Genomic DNA, 20690 nt, shown 5'->3' with positions numbered 1-20690 from the left:
ATGAATGTATTTTCCTTGGTTTTAACGTTAAATCTCATTCCATTCCTCTTATTCTGTGTCCAATACAGCATATCTAATTTTTTACATGCAATTTGCAACAAAATATTATATGGTCCTGAACAGGCAAGGCAAAGACGTAACGATTTCTAACAGTGGATCACAGTTTTCTTGTTCAAGATAGTACCATATAATTCTGAGGCCAATCTGGGCTATAGAAGGTTCACTTCCATGTTCTTCAGTGCAGTAGCTTACAGTCCTGGAATACTTATTATTTTTATTTCAGCAAAGAGGACATCTTTCAATGACTTCAGCTGGGTGCGGAAGAGGAACTACGACACTGACTGTGAAAGACACAGAGCCTCTATGAGCAGCTCAGTAAAGAGTGGAAAGAGCGCTTTTCATTTGGCATAGCCTTCTCACACACTTCATCTTTACTAGTTACTATTCTGATCATTTTTGTTGTAATAAGCCCAAAGGCTGATCATGCTGGTAGTTTCAACTTTCTGGATATCATTGTGGGGACATGAGAGGGTAGCCAAGTACTTCCTAGAATCCAACCTTTAAAAAGCATCTGAAGTAAGATACCCAGACATTAGCAGTACAGACTCTTGCGCTCGTGGAAATTTTGGCCAAAATATATAGTATGCACATGCAAAAGTAGCACTGTTTAATTTACTCTTGGCTTACATTTTTAAAATACTGTTCTCTGCCCAGCCATCCTTCTCAGTGGTGTTTCCCAAGCACATATCACTGCCCCTTCTCTTATGGCTATTGTTAGTGAGATTTTCAGTTGCTTCCAACCAGAGCCAAGTTTTGAACTGCACAGAGTATAACCCTAAGCAGTTTTTTTTGGTCACAGCCATGGGGTTAAATACAAACCTATCCTGTCACAGCCACTGCCTGCCCATCTTAGGCTTCTTTGCCAAGCAGGAATGCAAGAGGGAGGAGGAGGAGAGAGGGCAAGGACGAGTGCTGCAGACTTAGGGAAATATTTTAACTTACCCCTCCAGCCTCAAGTCTTTCATCACCAAGCGCAGGGCCTGCTCCGAGTGCTAAGTGTGGAGCTGCTCAACATTTCTAGTTCCTGTGTGTTTAGTAGAGAGCATTTTAGGGACAGGCTTTGCCTGGTAACCTGATAGCATGTCTGTATCAAATTGGCAAATGTGTGACCAGTGCTGCATTCAGAAGGTTGCTTCCTGCCCTAGGTCTTGTCTCAAAGGAATTAAATGTTGCAGTTATATTGAAATAATCTTTTTGCCTGGTGACTGTTCAGCGTTCAGGAATCGTCCCATGCTGGGCTATGCGGTGACACTGCTGTTCTTAGACAGACTCAGAGAAATTGGCTGTATGTCTCTGACAGGGACAAGACATCCCTGAGCTGTGCTTTACTGCAGGTGACGCTGAATCCACCAACTTTTACCTGACAAGCTGTGAAGTATGTACTTGTCCCTTTGAACTGTGTTATCTGAAGGCTAAATCTCTCAAGAACCTAACTCTCTCTGGAGTTACTGGGTAGAGGGCATGCAAAAATATCTTTCAAGATCTGATTCCTTTTTAGTCATATCAAATCATAAATGCGTGCACCCTTATAACTCCCTTATGCAAGAAGGAAGAATCAGCATCTCCGTTTTAGCAGATGGGGAATCATGGCACAGGGACACATGCCACTTACACGTTGCAGTGCTCAGCGCTAACAGCCTCAAAGCAAGCAGGAGGCTCACCCTTCGCAGGGCTGACCTGGGCACCCTTGTTCCTTAGTCAGTGCATGCGGACAATGAGGCACCTCAGCCTTTGCGGACCAATTAGTTTGCTAAGCAAACTAAGGGAGGCATAATTCAGTCTGCAGGAAATTGTGAACAGATCAGCAGACTGTCCAAAATCGTGCTTCTTTTCTGGATTCAGGCATTGACGTGCAGCAGTGAGGTAGGTGCTTCTATGGAGCCGAGATGAAACCAAACCCTTTTCCTCCAGCCTGTTCTTGCAGTGGATCTTTGACCTTTGAATTACGAGCTGCACAGCAGCCCAGGCTGGGCAACTGGCACAGAGGAACGTTCTCCCTCAGCACTGCCATAGCCTGGAGCGCTCCTTCGACAAGTGAAGCTCATACCCAGGAGACAAACTTCCAGAGTAACTTTTGTCACCACTACAGTATTGTGAAAAGCAGACTACTCCTGCTCCCCTACAAAACTCATTCTACCCCTCAGCCCGTAAAATACTGGATACCAGCAAAGGATTTACAGGGTGTGAAGCTTGTAAATCCCAAATAATCTGAGTTGGGAACCTGGAGTAGCTGGTGCCTGATGACAGGGCAGCTGTGCATGTCCCCCCAAGTCCTGCAGGAAAGCTAAAGTGCCAGTTGCCGCCGAGAGACACTGAGAAGGTCGGGATTTTGTGGCTTCCTCTGTTAACACCTCAATTCTGCCTCCAGGGAAACGAGGCTGCCTGTATCTCTCAGTAAATTTGGACCAGAAAGATTGAGGGCTGGATTGCAAAGTTATTTGAATATTTAAAGATGCGCAGTTAAGCGCAGCAGCGGCTCACGATGCACACTTGTATGTTTGAGTAACTTTGTAAAAATCTGCTCTCAGTTTCCTCTGCAGTCTCCACAAAATGGTGGAAACACTGGGTAAAGCCATTGTATATTTTTGTTACTGGCAGAATGGGTTCAGTTAAAGAAAATACTTAAATGAGCTGTGATAAAAGTAATTTTTCTAATAGCTATTTTCAGTGGATGACCTGGTGGCTCCTATGTTTAGTGTGCAGAACAATACTTGGTGGCTAAGTGTTTGCTGTCCTGACATTGAGAGGTCAGCGCGTACCCTCCATCAGCGATAAAAGAAACCATAAAAATGTAAAAAAAGATGGCCTCATGGAACTGCAATTTATATCTTCAGATCACTATATCTCTCATGTTTGACTCTTTAAAGGTGGCCAAATTTTCGAGCACCATCTTCCTCCTGTCCTGAAGGTTATTTTTCTCTTTCTTTTTCTTTCCCTCTGGACAAATAGTATCACAAATAATTTGTTAAATTTACAAGTGAATTTCTGGAAGCTGCGGTCTCAGAAATGTTGCTCTATCATGGTTATGTAATAAAAAAAAAAATCACAGAATATTTAAATGCTGAAAACCTGCATCTTTTACCAATTTGGGTATTTAAGAGGAGCCCCACTGAATTACATTCTTCAGATTCTATTCAGAAGTTATGCCATATAAATAACGAAAAATTTGCTGCCAGAAATATGAGACTTCCTCTTCTAGCCGTCATTCCTTAGCACAGTTAAGTTCAGTGCTTCATCTGCTTGCAAGATTGGTAATTGCAACTTCCTTTATTTTGGGGGTGTTTATTTTCCCTGCAATTTGTTTTGTGTTAGTTTTAAAAACCTGTCCTTTTTTTTAAACTATGTTGGTCATCAGACCAACCATTCAGACTCCCTGATGTCACAGGGAGTGACTCCCAGGATGTCACACAAAACCAATAATAAGACTGAATACGTCTTCCTTAGGAAACCACATCATGCAGTTGACCTGCAGACTCAGATGACCAGTAGTTTTGCCGTGGAAAGCGAAAGAAGGTAAGATCTTAGAGCCCTGCACCCTCCATGAGAAACTCCATGAGAAAAGCAGGAGACTTTCCCAATTTCCTTAAAATCAAATCTAAACCAGTCTCAGAGCGATGTTAGGTATATTCCTTCAGTACAGGCATCCACCTAATTTCTTAGTGATTCTGGCTCTGGTTCACAAATTTGATACTATTCTTACATTATTTTTTTCATTTTATATCAAGCAATGTTTACAGGTTGCTTGAAACATGAACAGCAGAATTGGTAACTGTAAAATATAATTTTCAAATTGGAGCCATTTTTCATCAGACTTTCCATGACATTTTTATCCATTCGTTAAACTGATCTTCCAAAACAGAATAATGTTCTCGGAATAGTAAGAGGCAAAATCTAGAAGAATTTTCCAAAGGAAAAATGTTCAAAAACCAAAATCAAAGCCTATCTTGATTAAAAAAACTCAGTCTCCAAGTGATAATAATATTGTGGAGCTTCAGAAAAACAAAAATTCCACGGACACATATGGGGAAAAAAGGTCAATAAAAACAGATTATTTCTTTGTGAAGCTATTTATGCACAGAAATCCGACCAACTCGGGCAAGCACCCTGCCTGCTGCCCGGCAGTGGGAGGCAGCCCCTGAGCCAGGGCTGCACAGACACTGCTCGGCAGGGTCGGTGCCAGACGGCTCAGCCCCACTGTGCAGGCGCTGTGCAGCTCTGCTGAGACTAGGATCTGCCCTGGGACATGCAGCGAGTCCGGACTCAGTGGGCTGAGACGTACAGTTGCTCAGCACATGTGCACATGGTACCAAGGGCCTGCACCACAAATAAGATGGGCCTGCAGGAAAACCTTCAGTGTTTGCTTTAAAAATGGTGTTAATAAAAGAAAAGTAGATCAGCTTTTCAGAGGATGTTCTGGAGTGGTGTGTATAACACACATCCAGTTACCCCATGTTCAAGTATAAACATACATATTAGACTAGAAAATAAAGTTTCCTTCCTCTGAGAACTGGCAACTTTCTGCTTCTCTGTATCAGTAAACATGGAAGAAATACACAGACACACAACACGGCTTCCTGACCGCAGTGGGAGGACTAATAAAACCCCAGGACACCAGGTCAGCTGCGAGAGCAGAGATTTTCCAAAGCTTCTATAGCCAAGCCTTGGCTATAAAGTAAGGTGGCAACGTTCCCTGCTCGGCCGGACGGCGGGTGGCCTTGCACAGGGGATGCTTCTTTCCACCTGAGTCCTCACTAAAGTTTCTCCCTGGGATTTCCCATAGGGGAAAACAAAAATCTGAAGCTTGTGGAAGTGCTGATTTATGACACCTGCCCAGAGAGGCAACGCAGCACGTGCATGGGAGGCCTGGCCAGTGTGTCCCAGCAGCATCAGACCTGCAACACAACCACCGCATGTCCAGGTGCCTGGTAAGCTCGGGAAGTCTGATGCTTTTGGACTGCTTATGTATGCACCAACCACTGATTTAGCTCCTGGGCTACAGGCCCGTCTGATGCTTTTAGGATTTACTGTGTGTATGTCCTACACTGTGCAGGCACATGTGATGGGTGTATCTGGAGAACTCATATAACTTGAGGCTCTGAGTGTGTATATACAATATGAGTAATTAACATGCAGAACTTTATTGATACCAAAACTAAAATCAGGAAATCAGAAAATCAGTAACAGGAAAAAATGTAACGAATCTGTATTTCCTTTCCTATTCAGAAATAATACTTTTCTTTTTAGCTCTTATTCTTGTTGGGATTTAATTTTTTTTGTTTGTTTGTTTTACAAGCATCTCATGCATTTAACATTAGGTTGAAAAGTTTACCTAGATCTGGTCTGATATACTATCTTTCAGACTCAGACACAAGCTGAAGAGACTCCAAGGACTTGAGATTTTAATCGACCTCTCAAAGAGATTATAAGAAGATTTTCAAAGGACTGTTCTACATACACAGTATTTCTTCTCTCCAGAAATGATAAAAATAAAACATGTCCTGTTTCCAAAAAACTTTTCATAGCTTTCATGAAGTTTTCCTAAAAATACCTATTTCCTTTGCATTACTTACGAGAGTAACTCCCCCATATGGCTGAGGACACAGCTGCTACAAATGGCTTAAAAACGAGGAAACTGAGAAGTTTCCATTTGGATTGCTTATTTGTACACTTCACTAAGAATATCACAACGTCACAGTTGCAAGATCTTGCTGCCTATTCTTTGGAGACAGTGGATTTAAAAGGAGCTTCGCATTTTTGACATTTATGCACATACTTACACGAAGATGCTAAACGTACTGATGTCATGCAGTTAGGCTTGTTATCTTTTTCTAAGTTTCCCAAGGAAGTGTGAGAGTATGTGTCAGTGATGATCATAAAGATGTGGCCAGACCATATTATTTTGTATTAACATGTATTAATAATATGGATGTGTAGGTTTCCAGTGGAATTTACTGCTGCATTTACCGGCTGCATCACAGTAAATCTTCAGGGCTCTGGGGATGTTTGAAGATATTGCAGAAGTTTATATAAGCATCTGTATGGTGTTAAACTGGACAGGAGATATCCATAAAGAGCTTTAAAGAATGGTGGAGCTCTGCACAATGCTTAAAATCTGGGAAATGGTGATAGGAACAGAGAATAGAATACAGAATTCATATGCACAGAATTTCTAGGAATAGAAAGAGAATTTTATCTGATTTTGCTGGTTCTGTGTTTTTAAAAAAGACTTAAAACCAAGAGGCATATGCACTGGCAACAATAACAACAGTAACAGTGATGTAACCTAGCACTCAAAAATCTTTGAAAATATACCAAAAATTCAAATTACAGCACTCGGGCGTAAAACCTGACCAAGGGTTTCCACCACTTTTACCAAGGTAGATTATGGTAACATGCTCACCATCACACAACAGTTCTTGAACATAACTTCTTACAGTCCCCACTGATGAAGAAAGGATACATTTCTAACTTAATCCAGACTGCCACATGGTAAAGCCATCTGGGAGGATATTTTGAAGGAAACAGATGGAAAAGGAAGAGATTCTTCTGCATGTAGTGTAAGATTTACATTATCCTCCATGAACTTCCATGTAGTCCCCGTGTTTATATAATTTATCACTATTTCCTTAGACAGCTCAGATTAGGAAGCCTGCATGAGCTCATGTTCTTGTTGCTAATTCTGAGCCTGAACCTCCCTCCTTTAAAGGGAAATTCAGTAGTGTAAAAAGAAAATGGAGAAAGGCAACTGGATTTAAGAGAAACTCAGCAGCATGAAGTTCCTATTTGTCCCAGGAATTACACTGTTTTACCTCCCCCTTTTTTTCAGCCTCAGGAAGACCCTCACGAGTGCTTGCTCCAAGCAATAATCTTCATTCTCTGCAGCATTTTGTCAACCTAAGTGTGGGAGCAGGGCCTATTAAAATCATGAAGGGTTAAAAACAAGGCAGTGATTTCACTGAAAATCCCTCAAGCCAAGAATTAAAAAAAAGAAATGTTCTCTGAATGAAGACATAGCACACATAATTTAAAGAGTATAATTTCACTAGTTGTATTGTGATGACTGGGGATTTCTAAAAAGCACTCTCTTGCCTTTCATGCATTCTTCTATGCCTCTTTGTTTTCTATACAAACATTTCCATTACTAACGGGAATTTCAAAGGGCCTCCTTCTCTCCCTCTCTCCCTTCCCCACTCTGACCACGGAGATGCTGCAGAGGCACCATGCACAAGGGGCTGCATCCGACTGGCTGCATCCATGGCCTCCCCAACACGGCCACCTCTTTGGGAAAGAAAGGCCAGGCAGATCCGTACAGGGAACCCTTGCACTTCGGTTCAAACCCCTACATCATTTCACTATCACTAAAATCTGTTGTTACCAAGAGAGAGTCCCAATTCCCCCCTTTTTCCTTTACCACCCTAACCCTGGTCTCAGACCCAGCCACTCCTTCCTGCTCCCTCCCTTGTGGGAGGGCAAGCATTTGATCAGTGCTCGAACAAAACCCTTGCAGGAGAAACCAAGATTAGAGAGCTGGGGCACCACACATGCTTGGCTGTAAGGATTTCTGCCAGGCTGGGCCTCTGCTAGAGCGACAACCGTGAGACCCCTTTATCCTGCTGAGCCCCGCGAGACCAAGCTCTGCTGTGCACCGGAGGAAACAGCAACGCGAGCAGCCTCCTTCCTTGCCTCCTGGATCCGGCCCCCTTCGCACAGCATGGCTTAAGTCTCCCAGTCTCTCAGGTGCCATGGAGGGGATGGCTGGCTTTGTGCTCACGTGCACATGTTGTACTACCAGTTGTACTGGTAATAGTGTGATTGTGGCTGTAACAGTTGAAGGGTATAAGTGAGACCAGGGAGAGGAAATACCTTTTATTAGAACAACTTGGTGTGTTTTGAATTGTGTGTTGCAGTCAGAGGGTTATAGATGGTAAGTCCTCAGGGGCTGATGTTGTGTTTCTTGTGTAAATTGGCCTAATAAAAGACATTACCTCTCCCTGCAAAACTTACCTCACCTGAAAATACTACTACATTTACCCTGAAGGTTATCTCTCCCATTAGGAGACATTCATATTATTGTCAGTGCCGCTGATTCATCACTGCTGTGACTATATTGATTTCTTTCGTGGAAACCTGATTCCTGCACATACTTTTGAGAGTTACATCATTTTACCCCTTCAACTCACAGCTAGAATGTTTTCTGTTCCTTATGTAACAGCTCTTAATTCAGATTACAGTAGACATTACAATAATGTACACTGTACAATAATGTATTAAAGCCATAAGGTGGAATAACAAAAGTAGCATTCCCTTGTGAAAACTGACGTCTTTCCAGAAAAGCAATGGGTCCTTTATGCTCTTGACTCAGCAATCATTCATGTTCACTGAAGTATGGTAGCACAGATCTATGGCCTCTGCTGAGCCAGGATGGACCTCTTCCCATGCCCTTGCAGTTTTCTGTATTGGAGCGTATATAACAAAGTGGCAGAGCTCGGTGTGTCTGTTTACACAGAGTGGGCCGGGGAAAGAAAATGCAGGATATGGTAAAAGCGTTACCCAAGTTCAGTGCACACACAGATATCTATCACATGCTGGACTCGTATCAGATGTGTGTGCGTGCACGCCTGCATTATCGTCATGTGGTGGCCGCTATAGAAAAAGGACATTTGTGAGCAAGAGCCATTCAACTAGGCTGCAGCTCCACTTCTTCCTTCGCTCTTTCCCCCGGCCCTCTCAGTAATGACTGGGGAGCTGCAAACCATGTAAGTTGGTTTGGTGGTTGTGTCTAACAAGCCGACAGCTATTCCCCAGTCCACATTATTAACGTATTTTCCTTCATTCTTTATAATAAATGAGACCAGTTGAAACACTGAAGAAGTATTTAACTTAACATAGTCTAAAGAATTTATATCAGTTTTTCTTACCTGAGCAGGCTTCTTTTGAACCACTTGTTGAGGCTGAAAAGAAAAATGAAAGCACAGTGAGAAACAAAATTCATTTAGGTCAATTAACAGTGTTCTCAGGGATGCTGGAAAAATATTTGCACCATGTGAAATAAAACACAGGGAAAGCCTGCATTCAGAAATGCAATGAACATACCCTGCTCTCATCCAGCCTCTCCTGCACTTAGCTGTGACCCTTGCTCTGAAGTAATTCAAATTACTGTGGATCCAGAGGAATACATAATTACATATAATCAAAATCAAGACCTAACTTAGATCTTTCAGCTCTTCCATGCTACAGCTACAGCATGCTACATGCTTTGCTTTGTTACTTGTCAGGCTGTGAGAGTGGCCTAATTCTATAACCAGATTTTGTTGTCTCCATTGGTGCTGTTTATTCTTTGGCATCATGCCTACGGATGTGATTTCGGAGCCACCTATCATGTAGGTGGTTTGGCGTGCAGATCAGGAGAGCCAGTGGCTGTCTCCGCCAGCCCACCATTTGGCTACAGGCAGGCAGGCACCATGCTCTAAAGCCGCTCCTCGGCAAGTGTCTGCTCTGGCTGGTCCCTCTGGGAATGGGAAACACGGTTCCTAGGGGAGTCTGCAAACCCACTGAGATACCCGTACCCTTCGTCCCAGCAGAGGAGAGGAGGAGTACCAATCAACGAACTAACACCCATGCACTTAAAATACACCACTGCCACTCTGGTGATGTAACCTTTATGAGTCCTGGGAACAGCATAGAACAGTAAGACCACAGATAGAGGATGAAATCCTGACACTGTGAGCACAAAAGAGCTTTTCTTCCTTCAGTGGGGCAAAGCTGTCTTTCCCCCCACCCCTCATGGGATTTTCTGTTTTCAAAATGCATGAATTGCACCCAGTGATTTTCTTCCTGCCCTTCCTTCCTGCCTAGTCTTAATCCCAGCCATGGTTTTAGTGTCTCACTTGAGCAGAAGCCAACACGCCGTCCCTCTGGATGGCCAAAAACCTAATTTTCACAACAGTGTAGTAGTAGGAAATAACTGGAATATTTCTGAATAAACAGTTTAGTGTAACTGGCCTTTTGGAACAATATTTCAGTGGGAAGGATCGATGAAAATGTACATTAAATGTAACTGATTCAACTCAGGCTGCCCCCCACAAGCCTCCCATTTTAACAAGAGATGCTTTGTTTATTTTCAGTCATTTTCTAATTCAGCAGAATCCTGTTGCTGTTATATTTTTGTATCTACGCCTCAGGCTCCAAGTTCTGCTCTCAAATAAATATGAGAAAAGAATGTGTGATGACTGGGTCCGTTTTTAAACGTCAGGGTGGATCCTTTTCTTTTCCATTAAATTCCCTTGCAGTAGAGAAGCTATTACCAAGGCACACGTTTTGTTGATGCGTTCTCCAGGTGGACTGCAAGCCCTGAACTGATTAAGGACATTTGCTGCCCTTGGACAGAGAAATTATTTGTTTCAAAGGAATTCCTTGTAATTACAGAATTCATTGAGCTCTTCAGTGATCTGCCATTAGCACTTTTCTGCCTTATTTTCCTTTTTTGCCTGCTGATTACACCTGTACATGTGTTTACTCTCAAGCCACATCAAATTCGCAGACATTCTTAGAGGCTGACTGCTTTCTCCTGCTCAGAAATCCCCATATATTTTTGGCTGTGCACTCTGCATTCATGTGACTCTCACACACTGTAGCTCAATGAAATCTTCTGAAAGAGCTGCCAACTCACCAAATTTTCCATGAATTAGGTTCTGACACTTCAATGAGAGGAAAGACAATGTCTGAAACAAGGCCAGCTCTGGCTTTCTGCCTAGTATGTGTCACAGTAATTCTACCAGCTGCCCTTCTACACAGCACTTCATACTTTTCAGACCACCAAAAAGCCCCTTGAATACTTCCAGTGATAGCTGGGGCTCAAGTTGCCAGCATGTTTTCCCAGCCTGTGGCACCCAGTGGCTCCAGGCTGGACCTAGAAAGTTTTTGTGTGTGTCTGTTTTGTTTTGTTTTTATTTTTATGAATGGTTTTAGCAGGGGACTCTGACTCAAGCACAATACTATACAGCCATTCATAAAAAGCAGAGGGAAAATATTGTACTTTGCCCAGTTGGAAACTGTTTCTGATATTGACCAAGTCTTATAAGAATCTTACTCATTCAAGACCTTTGCTATCTTAGCACTTAACATCAAGAGCTCACTGGCAGCGTTTGCTTACTGCCAGCTAGGTTTCTAGTGGACTTGCGATCTGCAGCACAGCGCACATTAGGCTTTCGCACTTAAATGCACAGCGATGAAAGAGCAAAAGCAGGGCTCAGGCCCCCAGACAGTATTAATGGCACACAGCACCATCCCCTGGGAAGCGCGCCCGGCTGCACCAAGCGCAGGGCTCTAGCTTGCGACAGCTGAATCAGTGCAGCAGGGCAAGCGCTGGGTTTCAGGGGCATTGCTTTTCCTGCTTGACTCTTGCTGAGTGGGTGATTTATCTGCACAAATGCAGGCTGGATAAATCAAGCAAGGTCTGCTCCTGCGAGCACTGCAGCGTCTGCTCACTCAAAGACCACAGCGCTTAGGTTATCCCAAACCTGAAGAACTGAGGCATACAGGAATGATGAGACATTTCCTAAGTGCCCTCTTCTATTTCTTTAACTGTTGTGGATGTGTTGTCTTTGGAAACTTCTTGACTAGGGATACAAATGCCTCTACTCACTAAGCTTTGCGTTCACTGAGTTAAGAGATCTTTTCAGGACTTCAAAGGAGACACCTCTGATTCAAAAGACTGTTGCAACTACATGTTCAACTGGCTGGAAAGAATGATAATTTGTCTTGGTTATGAAAAAGATTGGAACCATAAAAAACCCAAAGACAAGAGACTTACAGAAGTGCTTTGGAGCAAAATAAAGTTGTACACAAGCCATCAGAGCTCTGAATTATTAAGGATCCCTCCAGGAGCCTACAGGGTAAGACAGAAGATCTCCTGCTTTGGCAGATGCTGTCCCTTTATTGCAGTGATCATACGTAAGCAAAGCTTTGTACAACATAGAGCTTTCCCATTTTATTTTTATCCTAAGTTTAAAAATTGACTATTTTAAACTGAATGTGTATCAGCTGACCTGAAAGCAAAATTCACCTTTTTAGTTCAAATGCAAATACAAGTCAATCATAAGTAACTTTCTCAAATCTGTATGATACAGACAGCACAAGTGTTGGAAAAATGTCCATGTCATTTAAATGTCTGTTATACAAAAATAAATCCAAAATACAGCTTAATTTGTTTTGCCAGGTTTAAACTATTAAGTATGTTAGCTAAGATAAAATACAGTAATTTAAAACTTCATGATAAGATTCTTAATTTTGAAGAGAAAAAAATAAACTGCCTAGAGAACAATGTAGACAAATCTTTTGGTGGTTTTATCTTTAAGTTTTGCATGTTCAAAGCCTAACCGTTTACCGTCTACAGCACTTTTTCCACTCCTCCTCTGTCACCTCACCCTTCACTTATTTCAATTTCAAATTCTGTCACTTGACTTTTTCTCAACATCTTAGAAGCATCTTTACAGTCAAAATTTTGTTTAGGCATTCCTTGTCTCTGACAAAACCTATAGCATCAGATAACTTCTCTGTATGCTGGTAAATACAGATACTGGTCAAACAATCTCTCTGCCTTCTATATGAGCCTCCTGTGACAAGTCCACATCTATCTTGTACCAGGAATCAAAAATTGCATCAAAATCAAGCCGCCACACTTCTGACTCTCTGGAGTACTTCTTTTTACCTTATCACTTTTCACAGTGTCATGGAAAATATGTAAAGATAAGGGTAAGTCTATGTCAAGTAATATGACCGATGCTGGAACACATTTTTAATGATCAGAGATAAAAGCACTGGGTTTCAATGCAAGTCATTCACCAAATGCTGTGCCTGAAGCTCCAGGAGCATGTGGCACAGTCACAGGGTTCCTAGATTTTGCAATTTTATCTTCCTCTTTAAATTGAGTATTATGAAGATGTTTGGTAGCAGTGACTCTTTACTTTATTCCCACAGCTTGACACTGACAAGACATTTGTATGGAGGTAGCTCTGCTGGTGAGACTAAATGACCATGATGGAAACTAATACCCAGTTAGGATGACATTTATAATGCTGACAGCTCAATGTTGTGTGGAGATCATTAAAATAATTTCATAGGTCACCCAAACACTTGTAGTTCTAAATTAAAAGATGAGTAAAACCATATTTAGACTTTTTGCCTACATATCCTAGAAAAATCAAGAAGTTCATATTATACCAGTTGAAACCAATATAATCCAAAATAAATCATGTCTTCCAAGCAGTTCCATATGAGAGCATAATAACTACTGTTCTGCCCTACAGCTTTAATTGGTTTGCATCCAACCTTTTCCTCCCTCTTCAAGGATACAGTGATGCAATGCAGGGCTTGGAGGCCCACAGTCTGGGAGAGAGTCCTCACCCCTTGACAAAAGCTACTTTTAGCTTCATGACCTTCAGGAGGAACCACCACAGACTATGGGGGGACAGTATGCCTGTCGTTTGCTGCCTTTATCCAGGTATGCCCATAGCTTTATTTAGAAATGCTCTTGGTTTAGAGAGCTTAGCAGAAATGCTTTTACATCATCAATGGCAATGGAGATTCTCCCTGACCCCAAGAGGCAATTGCCTGTGTTTTGGAAACACAGGTCATGAATTCTCTCGCCTGCATTGCCTGTTTGCAGTCAACTGGCAACCGTGGTGTCTGTGTACGCACACCGCTGTGGGTCATTACAATCTAACAGCAAAACCATCTGGCCCTTAGAGTTCAAAGGAGATTTCACAGTCCTCTGTGCAGTCTAATAAATGAGGCTAATAGTAATCTGTGGAGAATTCTGGCAAAATCTGTGGAACTTTTATTCTTTATTTTCTATCCTACTTGGCACTACTCTGAGTTTTTAATACCAAATACAACGTCAGGTCAGTCAAAAAATATTTATTAGCTTATTAAACTGACCTCCCCTGACTGCTGCTGGAAAACCCTGCAACATCTCAGGAGCTGCACCAGTAACTTTAGCTGATGACAAAGTAAATAGTACTTTACTTCACTTGTCGAGGAGAACAGCAAGCATTTTAGCGCTCAAAGTACAGAAAGTGACTTTTAATAGTTATTTGACCAGCAATGAGATTTTATATTTTAATTGGCAAATTCAAATCACAGTGCTTCAAATTACTCTTTCGGTAGTGTGAAAATTCAGGCACTGGCATGTATACCCAATCAGGTAAGTATATATCCAGTGGAAATCAACTGTTTTCAGTGGGGCTAGAATTTCATCCTCTTTGTTCACAGAAGGACACCTTCACTATCAAAAATTTAAAAGTTGCTACATTTGCAGTGCTTTTTCTGTTCTCAAAGGATAAACATGTGGAAAGAAATGTCTTAAAAAATCAAATTCTCTTTTCTTTTTCAGTGGTATAATTCATTATTTTTCAGTTGCTTTGATCCAACCTTCCTCCTAGTGGCACATTTCCCACCACTGTAGATGCTTGGTAAGAAATCAATGGTTAGAATAGGAGGGGAAAAATGTAATTTTTCTTCAGCTGTTAACTCAAGCACAACAATACCCAACTGAGCTTGTCAACGATGTAATCAAAATTCAAAGCACAGTAGCCACTAGTTCAGTGTTCTTGATAGATGCTATTAATTTTTATAATCTTTCAGTTGGTATCAGTTACATTTCCATAAAATATTTAGGGTAGTACAGCTTATGAAATACCCATTTAATGTGCCTCGTATTGGTGGTTAAAGGTTAAAGCAAAGTCTGCATGATGCACTCAGCTAAAATCAATAAAGTTGCTGTAGTCCTATGTTTTGGCTGCAGAAGGACCTGTTGTTCCTGACTGCTCTTCTTCAGAGACATCTCTGCTCTGCTGGGCTCCCCTGTTACTGCATTATCAGTTAGCATGCAGCTGATAAGCCTTCCTGATGCATTTTATTCAGGTTTATGTCAGCACTCTGTGCATTTTTCTGCTAAAATACTAATAAGCAATTTTTTTGCCTTTCAGAATAGTTCTAGTAAACGATTCATCATTGATGTTCTCTTGATATGCACCTAAGGAAACATGGGCTGGGCTCCTTTGCTTAGCTAACTTCATATCTCTCTATCTATTAATCACCTCCTACACAGATTATTGAGAAAGCCAGATGGGAGGTTTGAGTTATCCTCAGTTATAGTATAAGAACTACAAAGGACTACATTTTAGTGGACAAAAATAAATGATAACTTATTTGCAAAGAAACCAAACCCTCCTGATACAGGGATATAAACTGATCAAGAATGACTTAGTTTCAAAACCTTGCAGACTTCTCCACACAAGTAACTATTGTGCAACTGTTTATCTCTGGACTATCTTCTCTGTTTTGATACAGAAATCCCTGCAATCACCATGCATTTCTCATGACCCATATGGAAATAATTTTTGGTCACTACTAAACAGGCTAGATCTGATTTGATGACCTAGAGGTGAAAAGCACTGTATCGCATTACCATCCGATTCCAACTTTTGTTTGAGAGTCTTCCCTGTCTTTTTGTTGCGGCTCCTCCTGCCACACGTACAGAAAAAACAGAGGCAGTTCCTGCTTTAGAGACTGCTTCCAGAGGTCTCACTTCTGGTGGCTGCATGGAGCCGATCCGAGTTGCAAGAAAGGGACTGGTGGGCTCATCTCTGGACTGACTGCTTGGGAGTTCCTGAATCCCCCAACCTTTCCATTGGCCTGCAGTGAGACAACATGGTCAACTGGCCAGCAAAGTACCAAACCAGACCTTCTGCAAAATCTGATACTGATTGGAAAGTGAACTCTGAACCCCAAGGCTTTAGCTGAAAATGTAATGATTTTTCAGGTAACATTTCTCATTCTGGCCTTGTACATTCATTCTCTTCTAATTTTAAGGTCACAAGGACCTTAACTCATTCAGCGACAGTGTTCTTGCGTCATCTGGAGACGCAGCCCATTTTGCACAATGTAGGCTTCGATATCAACAACCAAATTCACTTCCAGGGCTATGCAAGCTTCTGTCAACAACAGGCCCAAGCTTAGAGTTATGGATGGTAAAAGAACTAAAGTGGCAGTGGCAGAAAACAACTGGTGAACTCTGCTCTGCTAGGCAGCCTGAGGGGCACAGCAGTGTCCAGGCTGTGTAAAATGACAGTGGGAAAATGTGTGCTTCTGTCTGATCCCCCATGTCTCATCAGAGTGCTGCCACAGTGCTTACACTACAGCCTGGTCCTGCCTTCTCCACAAAAGTGCCTAAAGAAAAATATTGGGGAAAATAGTATATTCAATTCCCTTGGTGGTTGGGGCATATGCTTAGGGCATCTTCTCTCTCCGGAAAGCACTACTCTGGACAAGCAATAGTGAGCTGGCTCCTGCAAATACAGATAGTTGTGCAACATGACAGGAGTCTTTGCTTCTCCCTCCTCCTTTTCACAGTTCAGACCAAGGAACCCCAGTGTCATCACTCCAGTGATTCAGAGGCAGCCAATGGCACATTTCCTCAATTCAGCTGCATGCTGTGCTGCTGCCTCCACAGCTTTGAGCTTCACGTTTTAGCGAGGCACTTCTCAACCAGTGCAGGTGAGCTTCAGAGTGCATGGAACAGGGCCATATGCAAAGATGGGTGCAGGAAAACATGATCTTTGGGGGTACTGTGGCACTGCCCATTTTGCAGTGATGTGTGACAGAGGCCGCTGCGATAACTCCATGCGGTACTGAGGTTGCCTGGGATGAGTACCTGATAGACCTGACAATTATACTGGATGAGCATCTGAAGCATTCACTGAACTTTCTGCTTGGAAGACCAGTGCCTGTTTGTAAGTGCACTGCGCACCTAACGCCTTAAAGACTCAGTGGGAACGGAGACTGTTTGATTTCACTCAGGTTCATGCCACTGGAAAACGTCATGCTTTTTTCTCTTCCCTTGCTCTGTAATACCCCTTTTGGATCTGGGAGGCTCTTCCCAGTATTCTACTAAAGGGCTACTATCAAATCCTTAGGTGTCCAAGTCCTCGGTTGTGCAAACCTGGCTCAGCGGGCCCTGTCCAGAAAAATGGCAGATTTCCTCAACAGTAGAAAACAAACCAGGCCAGAGCCTGTCCTCTGGCCCAGGGGGCAAGTGCCACAACGCGGTCTGTGTCCATACAAACTTTCTTCCTCCCAAACAGGGTCATCTCTTCCAAACCGCCTAGAGGAAACAGTCCATGGCTTGTGCCATTTCCTGAACCGTGCCAGGAGGCCAACATGGTGGTACTGCACAGCACAGCTGATTGCAGCACAGTGCCTGAGCCTGTGCCCAGGCGCTGTTCAGCTTACTAAGTGCAGACACAACTCTAGATCCCATAAGGAAGAGCTATCCGGCCCTTCATCTGCACAAACTGAGGCACGGGTACAGGGACCTAGGCAGCCTCTTCTGCGTAGCTGTTTCTGCCCTCTTAGAGATGTAAAGCAGCTTGTACAGAGCTTATGGCCATTCCCAGGCCCAGTCCTGAAATCCTGCAGGAGCTTCCCTTTCCCATCCAGCCCGTTCCCTCTGTGACCTCCCATTGCCCTGGGACGGCTGGGCAGGGCTTTCCTCCGAAGATGATGCACACAGCACAAGGAAGGCCAATCGACAGTGCCTCGCTGATTCTCTGCAGCTGAGGATCTGGCCTGAGGCACTTCTCTTGAACTTCTTTGTCTGAGCAGATACGTTGGTAGCCACATGGTTGGCTGGGTATGTTTTTGTACGTCTGGGATATACAGATGTCTGATAGCTGTCTGTCTATCGAATAGATTTGATAATTATTACTGCCCCCAGGAAACTGATGCTGCTGCGTGTGTCTGTCAGAGAGGCCGAACAGAGTCTGCTGACATTCTGGCACAGTTTCATAAAGGAGTCAGTGTCCAAAATAGAAATACATTTTCCATATACTTGAAATATACCAGGGGCTTGGTGGCAAATTGTAATTAATCCATTTGCTCCCTTGATATATTTTGGGACCTTTCTGGTGCATGGTACATTAAATACTGAACTCAGTTCATATTGTTATTTTTTAATGGGAATTACATTCATTACGTCCAAATGAATGATTTGTAGGCACTCCTTGTGAAGCAAAAGAAAAATACCCCCTGGATTGCATTTCTGGTGAGCTTTTACTATTCACTCTGTAATGGTAATTTCATCATATGCATCACTGTGAAATCCACAGGACACAGTAACATATTTTAAAAGATGATAGCAAAACTATCTTCTCTTTTATTCAGCAAGAACCCATTTGCTAAAGGATTGCAAAGTCAGAGCCTATAATATCCTATCGTCAACCTGTTGACAGCAGCAGAAGTATGAATGGTGTCTGTATGCACATGCTTCTCTGTCTGAGAGAAAAGGAAGAGAGAAGAGAGGGAGGGAGAAAGCAATTCTGCTCTTGATAATCCTGGTGTAATTTTGGAGTTGTTCTGTTTAAGTCTCTGGACAGATACTGAATTTAGCCCAGTCTAGAGAGAAGAATTTAACCATAATTTTTAAAGGACAATTACCTGACTGTCTAGCTACAGTTATTTAATAGCCTTTTGGAAGCTACATCTGACCCGAAGATCCTATTTGTTGCTTGGATCTAACAATGTGAACATCAAAGGTATGTGTGTTAGGTATGCATGCAAATCCCCTGCAGCTTTTTTCATAATATTACTGTAACTTGATACCACATCAAGAATGCAGTGCCTAGAGCACCCTACTACAACCCTGCTTGCTGGTACAGCTTAAAGTGGTTTCCTTGTTCACAAAGCACCATACGCCACTGGGAAAGCAGCCTGGTTTTAAATTGTGACTGTTACTAGGGAGTTCTTGTGAACGTTTTACCAAATGTAGTTCAATCCAGACAATCAGACTGCTCAATATTTACTCTTAAGTCCTGATAAACCCTTCTATTTTCTGTTGTTTCTGTTATTTGTTTCTAAGTGACAAAACAAACTAATTTTTCATTCTGAAAAAAACAGAGCTAAATCCTATCCTTGGCTAAATTCTGCTCTTGGTTAAAACCTAGCTGCAGAGCCTACCCAAAGAGGTAAATGCTTCCATCTTGCAGTCAGATTCTATTTTTGCTTGGATTCTATGTGGTTTGAGGGGTGCCAAAAAGATACAAGTTGGTAGCATCTGTGGCTAGGTGGTCCTGGCAGCAGAGGTTGAAAGCAGCTTGCTGGATGGAGGATGGCTGGCCTCCAAATGCTGCTGTGGTTGGCACAGAAAGACATATCCTTCCTTTCTGGGAATTAGGCACCAACCTACCACATGGGGTAGAGACAAGCTTGATTTGCAGCAGAACGTAATCTGCCTCCATGAGATCAGGAACTGGTAACGATGCAGCAAAGGACACCCCGATACTCCAGATATTAACAGGTACGGGAGCTACTGATGGTGTACAGCAAGGTCCTTCTGCTGATGGCCAACATGCAGCGCTCAGCCTGTAAGAGGCAACTAAACGTCTCTTGTCTTCTGCCAGGCACTCCCTAGCCCAGCCTCACGCAAGGCTTTATCTTGAGAAAGGAGCTGGAGAGCCATGGGTTCACCCCGAGGCGTGCTCTGAAGGAGCTGCATGGACATTAGAGGTGTCTGTGAGCCCACTGTTCTCTGTGGCAAACCCCATGGCCGCCAAGGAAGCCACCAGCAAAGCAGGGCCAGCGTTTGGAGGGGGAGATGAGGAAACTTGAGTAGAGCTGTGCTTGGGACAGTGAGAGTATCTAGGAGCTTCTGGAAATCTTGGGGGGGATAAGAAACAGTGCCTGGATTTTCTGGTTGGTTTCATGGTGTGAAAGATCTCAAGAGATGGGACAAAGGAATGAAAGGGGGAAAGAAGAGATGAAAGGAAGGAGAGGAACTGAACACACACCACCTTCCCTGCTTGCACACAAATAGGAACAAGGTCTCTGTGCCACCCATTATGGGCAAGGATCTGAGAGGAAACATATAGAAATACTGTATTCATCCTTCCTTTTCTTTACCAACCCTCACAAGATTGTCTTATTGCTGTCATATTTTTGGCTCCTTTTATGTTCTTAAAGTGTATGCTTTAGTGATATATTTGAGGCTTTTGCATTTATGTCAAGGGCACTGTAGCCTTTTGAAAGAGAATGATGGGGAGCTTGTTAGAAGGACTGCTTTTGTGTACCAGTAGTTTTTTTGTTTTTTAGGATCAGACGCAGGCATTAGGATCTCGTAGGCATTATGGGAGTGCTTCTCCTTCTCAGAACTTGAAAAGGAAGCTAGAAGTAGGAAGGCCTTTCGACTGCACTACCTTAGGGAGTGGCACATTATGCCCCTTCCTGCAAGCAGAGAAACAACCTGCTGTTCAAGGCTGATGAGAGCAGGATCCGCAGGGGCTCATGTCCTTCCTGAAGGAGAGTTCTATAGATCTCTCAGCACCGCAATCTGTGCACAATCAGCTCTCCTTCAGCTTGTGGCTGGATTGCCCTGAAAGCGGGACAACGAGGACATTCGCTGTTATACAAGCACTACAAAAGGGCAGGGGACAGTGATGGGATAAGGAGCTGCCCATGCCTCTTCGCCTTTCATCACCTCCCAGGAATGTCTGCCTTCCGGGATAATTTAGATGGGTTTACATTAATAAACGTGTGGCCTTTTCAGCCATGTTTTTTAACTTTAATTCCTGTCTGCC

At 42.9% G+C, this 20690-nt stretch overlaps 1 protein-coding gene across 2 annotated transcripts in view; it reads right to left on the bottom strand.

Moving 5' to 3' along the window:
• HMGA2 (high mobility group AT-hook 2) overlaps positions 1-20690 on the bottom strand; it is a 163558-nt gene that overhangs the window by 15509 nt on the left and 127359 nt on the right. For both annotated transcript variants that reach the window (XM_026092390.2, XM_026092393.2), the window contains one exon: positions 8979-9011. In XM_026092390.2, coding sequence (XP_025948175.1) covers positions 8979-9011 — 33 coding nt within the window. The remainder of the gene's footprint in view (positions 1-8978; positions 9012-20690) is intronic.

This window comes from Dromaius novaehollandiae, chromosome 1, assembly GCF_036370855.1.
Source record: "Dromaius novaehollandiae isolate bDroNov1 chromosome 1, bDroNov1.hap1, whole genome shotgun sequence".
Lineage (NCBI taxonomy): Eukaryota > Metazoa > Chordata > Aves > Casuariiformes > Dromaiidae > Dromaius > Dromaius novaehollandiae.
This window is presented reverse-complemented; position numbering and strand designations above follow the sequence as displayed.